Source organism: Terrapene carolina, unplaced genomic scaffold (assembly GCF_002925995.2).
Source record: "Terrapene carolina triunguis isolate 2854851 unplaced genomic scaffold, T_m_triunguis-2.0 Scaffold85, whole genome shotgun sequence".
In the NCBI taxonomy this organism is placed as follows: Eukaryota; Metazoa; Chordata; order Testudines; family Emydidae; genus Terrapene; species Terrapene triunguis.
Genome location: NW_020664436.1, coordinates 29068965 through 29081724, shown reverse-complemented (window position 1 = coordinate 29081724; position 12760 = coordinate 29068965). Strand labels below are relative to the sequence as shown.

At 39.0% G+C, this 12760-nt stretch overlaps 1 protein-coding gene across 1 annotated transcript in view; it reads right to left on the bottom strand.

The window, feature by feature from the left end:
• Positions 1 to 1874: 1874 nt before the first annotated feature.
• LOC112104515 overlaps positions 1875 to 12760 on the bottom strand; it is a 103402-nt gene continuing 92516 nt past the window's right edge. Inside the window, exons 8-12 of the mRNA XM_029911033.1 lie at positions 12415 to 12521; positions 9204 to 9264; positions 5181 to 5386; positions 4346 to 4445; positions 1875 to 2143 (exon numbers count right to left, since the gene is read on the bottom strand). Of these exons, the coding sequence (XP_029766893.1) occupies positions 2081 to 2143; positions 4346 to 4445; positions 5181 to 5386; positions 9204 to 9264; positions 12415 to 12521 (537 nt within the window). The 3' untranslated portion in view covers positions 1875 to 2080. The remainder of the gene's footprint in view (positions 2144 to 4345; positions 4446 to 5180; positions 5387 to 9203; positions 9265 to 12414; positions 12522 to 12760) is intronic.

The window sequence follows — 12760 nt, the reverse complement described above, 5'->3', positions numbered from 1 at the left end:
AGGTGACAACTTAAACCCCTCTTTCTAAGAAAAGTATATAAAATTACAAAGGTAATAGTAATCCTTACTGACACTTTTATAGTCATCTAATTCTTTCTATTAGGTTGCTTGCACTATACTGCAGCAAAGTATTAAGCATTTCTGCATAATCTGCATTACAATGCCCTATGTTAATGCAGACTGATACCTCAAAACAGGGCAACACATGAATAGTCCTCGTGGTATAACTCTTGGGCCTAACAATTAATGGTTCACTTATTAGTAGCTAAGCATAGACATAGAGCATTGTTTTTTTAAAAAAGTCTAACCTTTGTTCTACATTTTAGCAGTGTGACTCCTTTTAGAACTAGTTTCTTTACTAATCTGTTTTGAAAACTTGCATGTATAGTAGGTTTATTAACAGCATTCTAAATGCTGACTCTTAGTGTCTTAGTGATTTGAAATATAGGGCTAAGAAAATAAAAATATATACTTTGTTTCCATAAAAAAAACCCTTCTCTTTTTTAGACATGAATAAAGGCTGGCAGATTTTCTTCACTGGACAGAGAAGAGATTTAAAGTAACTTGTTTCATACTCCTTATACTATATTTTGAATTTTTTTTTTTAAAAAAGCACACGTTGGAAATCAAATTAATTATCTTGAAGTGGAATCTTGCTAAACCATCACAGAAGTGTTTGTCACTGATTCAACTGGATTGAACATATTTTAGAACTGCAGGCCTGGTGATCAGCTATGGACAACAGCTTGGAGCTGAAAACATCCCATCAACGGTAGAGAAGATAGGTGTGATTTTAATATTGGACTTGAAGTGGCTTAACAACGAACACACCTTAAAGTAGTGGACTCACTGCAGCCTCATTTTTGCTATTTCTGAAAGTGTCTTATTACATGCTTCATTTTCTAACTCCTGTCTTGAGAGATACTGGTTACATTTTTGTTTACATAAATGACCCGTTTTATTAAAATACTCTGGCTGTCAAGGTACTCACTTCTTCAAATTGAAACTTGCAATGGAGTTTTTACACAGCAGTGGGAATGCTTGATAGCTATGGAGATTACTGATCCTAGCAGTTGTCTTCAGCATGTTTTCTTCTGTCCTTAGGATATTCTCTCTGATGGTAATGCACTATGAAGGAATATTTACTTATCAGGTGTGCAGTGGTGATTGTATCCATATACAATAACATGCAGCACCAACCCCATTCTTCCAACTTGTAAAGCCATGAAAAGTAATTCGTATTCATCCATGCATAAATTGCATGAAAGTTGGCCAGTTTGGTTGAGGGATGGATATATTAGCTAAACTTGTTCTAAGCATCACAGCCGTAAGAAGGGTAGGAAAACCAATTTCACTGATATTACATTTCCTAAAGAATCAGATGAACCATCTTTATATGTTTTAAGTATGTAAAACTTTGATCAATTTAAAACATTGCCTTTAATGTCTCACTCATGATGGATGTTTCCCTCCTGTTCTCCTCTGATAACTTTCACAGGTGGGTAGATCTTTACTGCAGTAATTGGAAGCAGCAGAACTGTCAGTCAAGGAAGCAGTGCCTGAGGGGACCTACTCATCAACTGACAGCCTCAAATTATTTTGCCTCCAAGTAGTCTGATTATGACACCTATGAGTTGCTTGTGCTCTTTCAGTAGAGAACCATTATTTCACTTTCTCAGTGTTTTTCCAAGTCTGCTCTCTCTCTTCTGCTGAGTTGGTCTCTCCCCTCACAGTGCTAAGTGTCCTCCTCTGCCACAAGAGCCAGTGCTGTGTTTGGTTTACAAAATGGCTGATGAGCCCACTTGTATGTGAAGTGCAAAGTCTCCCATAGCATGACACACAATAAGCTTGTTGTATCCATTAAAAAACAAACATCTGAAATTGAGCACATTTAATTTTATAGTGAATACTTAAAAGCTTACAATATAGATTTTGGCCTGTAGAAAGTTGAATTACATTCAGTACAATGATTTCATAATATAGGTACATCACAGTATGTGTGGGATACAGCATTAAGATCTACATAAAGCTGCACTTTTATTGCTGTTGTGAGTTTGTATTTTAGTCATCCTTTTCCTCTTTAGAAAATGGATTCTTCTTTGTCCACATAATTAGTCCAGTAGGTAACTGTTGACTTAGCTTCCTAAAATTAAAAAAAAAAAAAAATTAAGATCATATATGTATACATTTAACTGTACTGAGGCATTGTACTACATACATCTATTAGTCTGGCCAGGGAGAATGTGGAGATCAGACTCCCAAACTACAACTCCCATGAAGCAATGCAACACACTAAGGAAATGGAAATCTTTACTGAACTGACTCTAAATGAACTTTTTTTGGGGGTTCAGTTCAACTAACCAAAATGAAACATTTTTGGTTTGGGAATGTTGAAATGTTTCATTTTAATCCAAAATGAGAAACTGTTTTGCCATTTCTAAACTGTTTTTCTTTGGAATTTCCATTTTGCAAAAGAACTGATATTTCAATTTTTTTGTCCCAGTTTGGGATAAAAATGGTAAAGTATTGGAATTTCTCACAGGACAAAAATTCTGAATTTTTGCTCAGCTCTACTTTTGATGCCCCCAAGTAGACCTATATTAGTGGCCTATATATGAGCAAAGGGATTTTTTAAAATGGGAGATTGTCAAAGCTAAAGCGGTAGGATTCACTTTAAAGTGGAAAATGCCCATAGAAGCCCATCCTCTCATTCTAATGTTTGGCAGAGATGTTTGTAAAATTTAAGGTCAGAGTCCTGCAGTCTTTACTCACAACTCCTACTGAAGTCAGTCGCAGGGGAGGAGAGATTCCCTTTGTAAAAACTAGGCCCAATGTGACTATAGTAGTGGGGGATTGCCTTGCGATTTGCACATAAAACAAGATGAACAATCCCTCTTTCACAGTTTAAAGATTGGTTTTAGTCTCCAAATTTGCCATGATAGTTTTTCACAGGAGAATTTAGTTTTCCATTTAATTTTTTGGGACAAGAATTAATAACTTTACATGGAACTTATTAAAATATTCCCTCTTCAAACTCTTTCACTGTTTTCCTCACATTTCTGTGGTGGTTCTCCAACTTAAAAAAAAGTTCAGGTTTCTCATTTCACACAGCAACTCAGCTTTATGCTGACATATTTACAGGAATGTTAAATATTAAAGTTATTGCAGTAATTTGTCACAGCCAAATGGTTTTGCCAAAGAAAACTGCTGGACACTGACCATATGTCATTCTCCACACTGCTATAGAGCTGGAGATGTATGAAAAAGTGTTTTGTATGGTGAGACGGAAGTGTGGAGGAGACATGGAGAAACATGAATGTTGGGGAGATAAACAGCCACATTAGGGGAAGGAGGAAATACAGGAGAAGTATAAGGTTAGGTGAGCACTAACACTTTTCTGTCCTCTCCCCTTAATAGACAGCCCAACCTGGGGCACCACTGCTCTGAATCAGTATCTGGGTGCTGCAGCCTGGTGCCTTGGCTAGCTGGCTTGTGAGAGAGTAACCAATAACCTTTTAGGCTTTCCACCAGGAGAACATCTATAGCTCTTCTCTGGCTCAGAGTGGCGTAATTCTCCAGCAATCTGCAACAGGTCCATCCAATGGAGAGGGTAGGGAAGTGCTAGTAGTACTCCCCTGCTGCTTTCTGCCTGACATGGCTGTAATCTCCCCATGTTCCCTAACATCTTTTCTCCCTCTTACCCAGCAGGCCCACTCCCTGCCTCATGCTCCATATGTCCTGCCTTGCCTTGCTCACCCCTACATCTTCCTTCTGATGCCTTGATAAACCCACCCCTCATTGCCCCAATATAGTCCCACTCACCCTGAAGGCTACTGGCCAGCAAAAGGATTGGTAGCAAGAGTCATGCTCTAATGAACCTCTTAAAGGTGGAGAAGCTCTCCTGGTGGTGAACCCCAGGAAATTTGCCAAACCCAGACGGTCTTTGTTGTGGCAGGGTATGCTGAGCTTGTCAGCATAAGTGGCTACAAGTTTAATCCTCCCCTCTGCCTGACTTCCCACCATTTCAAAGGGATAAAGCAGTGGATGAATGATGCTCCTGTACAGCAGTTTAAGTGAAAAGAAGGATCCCCCCAAATGTGAGAGTTTCTGCACGTATTTGTTGGTCACTTGGCCAAATTTCTGTCCTTCACTCTGTGTTCACAGCTTCCACTGATCTCAAGGGGAGCCCCGTGTGTATTGGAGGGTAGAATTTGATGCTATAATAGCTCTGTTCTCTGAGTACTACAAGGAACTTTTAATCTATGGGGTAAAAGTGTATGACAGCTCCTTCAGGCTATACAGCACTGACATGATGAGGGACAAAAGAGTAAATAAAAATACATGCCACAACTGGATTGTTCAGAACCACATCTTCCATGGTAAGAGGCACAGTGATCATTTCATGTGGGGCAAAGGTGCTGTTATTGTATTTCTGATCCTCCAAACTGTAAGACACATTCAAAACATCTTTAGAAAAGCTTACTAGAAATAGCCAATCTAAATAATTCCGCAGTGTATTTATTCCTATTATAGTGCTATGGTAGCAACATCATAACTATGGTTGAGATAGATTTTCTGTTCTAAAATTCCTATTTTTGCTTTTCATTTTCTTCTTTTGGGTAAAGAATATCCAATCTTTTCCCTCACTCTCTCTCTTAACTTTTGGGTACATTTTAACTCCAGAATAGATAACATGGATTTTATTTGCACATGAGAATAGTTGACTGGTAAGAAATATATTAGCAAGCACTCCTACAGTCAGATAAACTCGAAATCAGCTTGATTTAAAAATTTCCAACTTGGCATGCATGGCACATAGTCCTGGATGAGGAGTATGTGCTTTGCTTGAAGAGATCTAGTTTCAATACATCAAAATTATGGACATTTTAAAACATATCCTGAGTTTGCACAGCAGGTTTAATGTTAACTTCAGAAGCAAGCACCAGGGTGTGATGCTCTGAATATTCACCGGTGAGGATATTTGAAAGCTCACACCTACATGTATTTTAATGTGTGATTGCTCTTAAGAGCTGCAATGTTTCAAGTCAAATTTACAAAAGGAAGAAGGGAATGGGGCCCTTATTATAGATCATATAACAAGTTTCTATTTCCAGTCTAAATTAAGGCGCATAGGCATAATGCATTGATTCAGGCAAATCATTTAGACAGAGCATACTCACATTTCAACAGCTCCTTTATTTTCATGTTGTTTCTCCTTTGAATTGTTTTTCATTTCTTTAAAAACGATGCGTGTTTTGGAGAAGCCCCTGTGACATAGCTCATGCTGTTTCCTGTCTAGCAAAATGGGAAATGTGCTTTCCTCTATCCCTCTTTCAGTGGAGCTATTTCCAGGTTGTTTATGATGACTTGGAAACAAGTATTCCATCTTGGGATAACAGAAGCACAAGTGTAGGTTATACAAAGCAGCCCTGCATTTTCAAAGCAGAACACTGCAAACTGTTCTTGTAAAAAAACCAACCCAAATGATACTGGAAACAAGGCACCTGGCAACATAGTATGTTCAATTCAACCTCAAACTTGTGATTCATATTTGTTAGTTACTAGAACTATATAATCCTCTTCAGACCAATACCAGTTTTAGACTCTAAAGGAGAAGCTCTCCCAGCTCTTCTGTGACTGCTACTTCAGCTGGAATCATGCCAGTAGGGTCATACTCAGACCTGATATCCAGTTGAAGTGCCTATAAAATCCAGACCATGATATAGCTCAGTGAACCATGCAAGAGACACCTTTGAAAGAAAAGTTAATGAAATTTCTTTTTCAATCCAGCATCATAAATACCTGAAATCAGTGTAATACTAGAGACTGTATCCAGTGTCAGATACAGCCTTCGTGGACTGTGCTGCTTTTTGGTATTTTTCAATAAATGGGCATCTCCAGTCATTTAGAACAGAAGAGAAACTTATGTGTTCCTTATTTCCTTTTAATTTGAAATAATGTTTCTTATTTATGCTAATAATCTGTCACACATCAAATGGGAATTCAAGAGATTATTTTTAGCAGAATTAGATTGGCTTAGTCCCTCAGATTCGCCCGTAAATTTTCAGATATTTCTATAGCTTTTATTATTAGAAAAAAAATCTAGTGCCTCCTTTTTATGGCATTTTACAAATATAGGGGCTACTGCTGAGTCCATTGAGTCAATGGGAATTTTACTTTTTACTTCAATGGAACCAGGACTAGACCCAGAGGGAAAAAAAATATGTTTCTCTGCCTTGAAGAGCTTTTGCATTATTTTAGCCAGAACACACAACTACAATGTTACTGTTTGAATTATTCATAGCAATAAGACCACCAAACCAGTTTCATGGGTGGGAGAGTTTTGATTAGCCCTTGTGGAACCAGACATCTTTAGAAGGTAGACCCCTCCTCCCTCTGGCTGCTCCGATGCCCACTGGCCAGCTAGGAGACAGGAGCCAATTATCTCCTTGCGCCCCACAATCACTAATTTAAACCCATGTCTAGGGTTTCTTGCGCCTGGTGCCCCATTTTTGCTGAACTCACCCTCCCTCTCCACAGTTATATAGGACCGGTGTTTTTAGGATGTCATGGCTGACCAATCACCTGGGTCAGGAAGGAATTTTTCCCATCAGGGCCAAATTGTAGGTGAGCGTGTGAGGTTTTTTTGCCTTCCTCATAGCCTCACAGAGACACAGTTAGGTTAAATAGGAATAGGACTTAACATTAGGAATTGTATGACTACTTAGTCCATTGCAACTTGTAGCTGGTGTCCAGTGCAGATAAAAGGCCAAAAGGGCCAGTATCCAGAAATAAGAGACCCCGAATTTCACTGATGGACTTCAGGCCTATGGGGAAAAGGGAGACCTGAAGTCTTCACACAGCCAGGTCCCTCTTTGATACTTGTATCCTCTTCACAGGGAGGAGAGTGAAAGGATTCAGCAGAGCAGGCTGAATCCTATGGGTAGGCAGTGCAGAATCTAGTCTGTGATATGGGCTACATGATAGGAGCACTGTAAACCCCACATTGGATCCTCTTCTAAGCCTGGCACAGGAAGACAGGGCAGTAACACTGGGGAGGGGTGCTAGGTTTAGTAAAGTTGTGGCTGCTGCTTAAAATCCATCCCAATGTCTGTCCTCAGTCACCTGCATGTCCTGACTGATTCATCCAATGAATTCTAACATATGTATTGAAATAGATTATTCACTTACACATTTTATTATTTGAACAGCTCTATAGATAACTGAATAATAATTTGTATATGATTTATTCTATACATTTTCCCCATTAATTGCTAAATTATTTATTAGTAAATAACTTTTCTCATTATATTACCACTTGTAATTTTAGACAGACAGGCAGAGGAAACGGCTTATGCTGAACTAAAATACAGACAAACTCCAGTTATAGTGAAGTAGAATGCAAGTTCCTAACAGTTTCTGTGCCATGCAATGTGCAAACTGCAATTCCCGCTACACTGAGCCTCTGCTAAGAGTAAAGGTTTTCTATTAAAAAAAATCAAAAACAAAAATCCAATTTCACTGTAAGTGGGCTTCACTGTTGACTCAAGATCTTAATACAAATTGGCAAGTGTAGGAAGGAGATGTTAAGAGAGTTTTCACACACAAAAAGGTGATATAATCAAGCCCAAAATGTTAAGATTGCGGTGTTTAGAGTTAGAACCTAAAACCCATATTTAGGCAATTAAACAAGTGACATGATTTTCAAGGGTGCTCAGCACCCACAGCTCCACTGAAAAACAGGTCACTTATTTAGCGATTTAAGACCCTGATCCTGCAAACACTGATGCATATTTGCAGTATCAGGGCGTAAATATGGATTTAGGAACCTAATGCTAAAACATCCAGGTCTAGAAAGATTGGTCCTACTTCTCTTTTTAAACACTTAAGAAAACAGCATTAACAGTAGAGTAATCTATGCAAGTAATGACCAAAAGCCCCAGAAAATGTTTTAGTGAAAACCATCTCTTACACACAATTGTGTGCAACAACATGGTTTTTTAATCTGTTGTGTGTGGAAAGTATGCTTCTAAAAGAATATATGCCTAGGGGAAGTCATACAATCTTTATTTTACAATTTATATTTTACATTTATATTTTTCTACATCACTGCTCACATTCTCTTATGTTAGGTCCCACTTACATGGTGGGGACACAGGTCATGTTTGCACTACACCTTTTTAAAGTTGTATAACTAAACTTGGAAGGATGAGATTTTTATCAGTAAACGTCAGTAAACATCATTTTTACCATACACAGTCCCAAACACAAGAAAAAATATTTCCATCAATAATAATCAAAATCTACAGATGGGCAAAGTAAGAAAAATTTTGCTTGAAAACTTATGAGTTTGATTTAAGAATATTTACTCTGTATATTTTGACATGTGATGTTGACAATTTGTGTTTTACTAGTCATAAAAGCTTTAACTTTTTGAATCTCAATGTCTAGTGTCATTAAATAACCACTGTCTGACCGCCCTCATTGTCTGGCCCCTGTGTAATTTCCTGCAACTGTGAAAACTTAAAAACAATAAAAATCTAAAAAGGCTTAAAAATAAATATTGATATCTGTCAAAATTATAAACAAATAAAAATCAAATTCTGCCAAGCCTAGGTATAACCAAGTCCCCTGATAATGCCTTACTCCACTCCCCTGCTTTTAGCTAACATGTAATACTGCAGAAGGAGATTGAAAACAGGGGAGGAGAAAAATTGTGGCCCCACTAAAGTTGATGGGAATTTTGCCATTGACTTTAATGAAGTCAAGATTTCACCTGGGGTTTAGTTCTAAGATTATTTTAGCTGTTATGTAAGTAGGAAGCTAATAGGGCTGGACTGATTCAGGATAATACACATAGGAATTGTGCAAACTTCCGTACAAAGTTCTATCAACGACCCTCTGGCCTGAACCTTATATTGCAATCCTGGGCCTCTACAGAGACTATCAATTGTAACAAATTGTGTGGTGGTTTTGTAAGGTGAAAGGCCAGTGCACAAATCCACATACCTACCACTGATCTATCTGATATGCAGTCTGGACTGTGAAGAATACTGTAAAACTTTAAAATAAAAACATATTCTAGGCTTGTAGCATTTGTAGCAACAATCAAGAAAAGTGCTTTAGCTGTTACTTTGCCTTGGTGAACTATTCATTAAAAAGCAGAAGGAATAGATGATAGCAATGACCATTTGACTACTAACCAGATCATGGACACTGTGCTCTTTTTCAGCAACTGCGAACTGGCCATTTTTCTCCAGCAGTCTGTTCCAGGTAGCACCAAACAGAGAAAAGCAAATTTAGAAGAAAGCAGTCAGGATCATCACTCTTTGAATACACAGCAGATGTCATCATAACTAGAGCTGAGCAAATATTTAATTTTTCAGACTGGTGGCCATGCTGAGGGATGGCGGGGGAGGGAGGGAAACCCGCTTTGGTTAATTTCAAATCAAAACTGAATTGTTTTTTCTCACCAAAATGAAAAACTGGAAAAAATAGATTCAGATAGATTTAACTTGAAATGAAACATCATTTTGAAGTGAACCATTTTGACTTTATTAAAAAAAATTCCCTTCTTTTTATTCAGCTCTAACCACTTACTGAATATGACCCGAATTAGCAGATAGATTTGGTCACACCGAAACTACATTTTTTGGCATATTTATCATTCTCTAAAAATTTTTTTGCCAAGCTCTAATAACTCCTAAATGGTGTTCTTTGAGAGTCACCTCTGTCCATTCCCACTTACAGATACGGCATCTGACATTGAGCTGTGGAACCACCTTGAAAACCTGTGTCTGCTGGGAGGGCACACACAAGATCTTGTGAGAAGATGACATCATTGCCCTACTTTGAATGAAGGACTGCAACCACCTCAGATCCTTCTCCCTAACTACAGAGTCCTCATGTTATATAGAGCTCTGGGCAGAGGGGAAGGCAGATGGGTAGTGTGAATGCACAGACGTGACTCTTGAAGAACAACAGTTTGCTGGTAAGTATCTTTTCTTTCTTGTGCATTCCCACTTATGGGAGATTAGCAAGTAGTGCCCCACCAGGTGGACTGTGGATTAGGAGTTCTTAGACAAATATGAACTGTAGCATTGCTCTCCCAAACTGGTCATTGACACGCGATGCTAAATCCAGGGAGTAGTGTTGTAATAACTGGGCCTGCACAATTACAGTAAACGTGTTCTTAACTGTAAATACTGTAAGAAAGTTTATTAGCTGTCACAAGAAGCTATAACAACAAATGTTGATGGGAAAATGTGCAAAAGCAAGAGACTGAAATAGTCCAAACACAAAGGACAACTGATATAAAACTCAAGGACTGTATTAAAATTATGCCTGGTAAGTGTAAGACCAGAAATTAATGAACCAAAATTGGTGCGTTGGAAAGTACGCCTAGTGAGTGAATAAAATAATGAAGGAATGGACTATTCCACCCATCACTACCTTTTTGGGGTCCTAAAAAAGAGACTGTGGGCTGAAAATTAGCAGAGGCTTCTAGAACGCTGGCTGGCTGGAAAAAGGGGAAGAAATGAGCTCCATCATAGTCACCCTTGCCATCTCCTGGGACCCTGGACCTTCTTCATCCTAATCCTGAGATGTCCTGACCAGACCAGGCCAAGAGAGAGGGATCCAGATGACATCTCCAGCTGTACTGGCTACGTCTGAATCCCGAATACCACCTGGGATGGGAGACTTTATTCTCCACCCCACCCATCCCTAGTGTGTCCTTTTCCTTCCCCACCTTACTTCTTTTCTTTCCTATCCCTCTCCTTTTATCTAATAAAAGTCTGGCTTAGCGGGCCAAGACTTCATATATTGCAATGCTGCTGTGAGTCTGTGACTAGAAAGAGGCAGTTAAATACAATGCCCTAAACAGTCATATGCTGGTACAAGTTTGTCAGGTCTCCGAGGGTATATCTACACTACAATTAAAAATCTGCGGCTGGCCCATGCCAGCTGACTTGGGCTTGCGGAGCTCGGACTAAGGGACTGTTTAATGGCTGTGTAGACATTTGGGGTCAGGCTGGAACCTGGGCTCTAGGACCCTGCAAGGTGGGGTGAGGGGGTCCTAGAGCTCGGGCCCAAATGTCTACACTGCAATTAAATAGCCCCTTAGCCCAAACCCCGCGAGCCTGAAACAGCTGACATGGGCCAGCCACCGGTGTCTAAGTACAGTGTAGACATACCCAGAATGGCTAATAAGACTATGTGCTGTGCCTGTGTTTTTCCAGCAGTGAGGTTACAAATGAGAGTCGACATCAGAGACAAAAGCTGCATTTTCTATCTTTGCTGTTCTTTTCTTTCCTCTTTTGGAAACGGGACTGGACTTTAACAGCAGCAGCAACAATGACAGCTCCAGCCCATCGCAACTAACTTCTTCTCTTCTCTGCAAAAGGAAAGTTTTTACCATCTTTGGTATCTTCTAAAAGACAGTTAGACTAAAGGGGTTTTTCTTCTAAAGAACCTCTCCAGCTAAAGGGGAAAGGAAGTGATGTTGTTAAAAGCCTTACTTAATACTTTACATTTCAAATGCTTTAACTGTTTTTCCTTCTTTTTCTCTATCTTTAATCAAAGGTTAAAAAAAAATAATGTGTTTGCCATGGTATCAAGGAGGCTAAGGACTCTGTAAACCAAACCTTATTTAAAATGGTTTAATATTGGACAGTGACTGGGTCGTTAACACCTTTAACTCTTTGGGCCCATTTATATTAATACAACAGTAGTATGTGGTGAAGGTGTGCACTAAACTCCAAGTTGCTGCTTTGCGGATCTCCGCTAGGGGAACCTACGTAAGCCAACCCCACTGACAGGTGGCACTCATAGAACAAGTCTTTAAACCAGGAAGTACTGCTTTCCTAGCTAAAACATAGCAATGTTCTATACATTTTCCACTCCAGAATAAGCATCTCTGTTTGGTAATGGGTTCTCCCTGGCATCTCTCCTGATATGCTACAAATAATCGATGAGACTTTCTAAAGGGCTTGGTCTTTTTCAGGAAAAGGCAAATTACCCTCTTTACATCCAGGGAATTGAACAGTAGAAGCTTAGGCATGAAGGGACTTTAGGCAACTATAGGGTTAGACAGCAGCTGGTTTTGAGGGTCTCAGTGGCATCTAGATGTGTGGGACTTATGCGGCTAAAATGGCAGTTAAGTCTCCCTTGGAATCCCATCCTTAGTTTATCTGCCTTGGAAAGATGAAGGGCTCAGCCAACCCTCCTAGGATTTGTACGAATGACTCCAAGGAGACTTGGTATTCAAACCTCACATGTAGACCATTAAGTGACTTATGAACTATATCAGCTAACACAGCTGTGTGTTAAGAACAGAAAAATACAGCACATGAAAATGTTCCGACTTAACTTACACAAACATCCTCATACAGTTTGTTCATGACATTAACTGACCTCTTGGAAGATGTCATATTAAGAAGGGCGAGATGATACATATGATGCAAGTAAATCAGATGTCGTTCATGGTGGAAATGCTTCCTAGTCCTTTTGCAAGGTTTGCTCTGTAAATAAAAAAAATAGTATTTAACAACTTATACAAAGTACGAGTTTACAGAGCAGAAGGTTGAAAACTCAAAGCAACTTTTAAATTCAGGAAGAATGAAAGACAATGATTACTTTTAGGTTTCTGTACTAACTCTTACCTCCTGAAATATCTGTGCACTTGATTCATTTGAAAAAGTTTTGAGCTTTGCACTCAGTAGGTCCTATTACCAATACTGAAACAATCTAATTTATTACA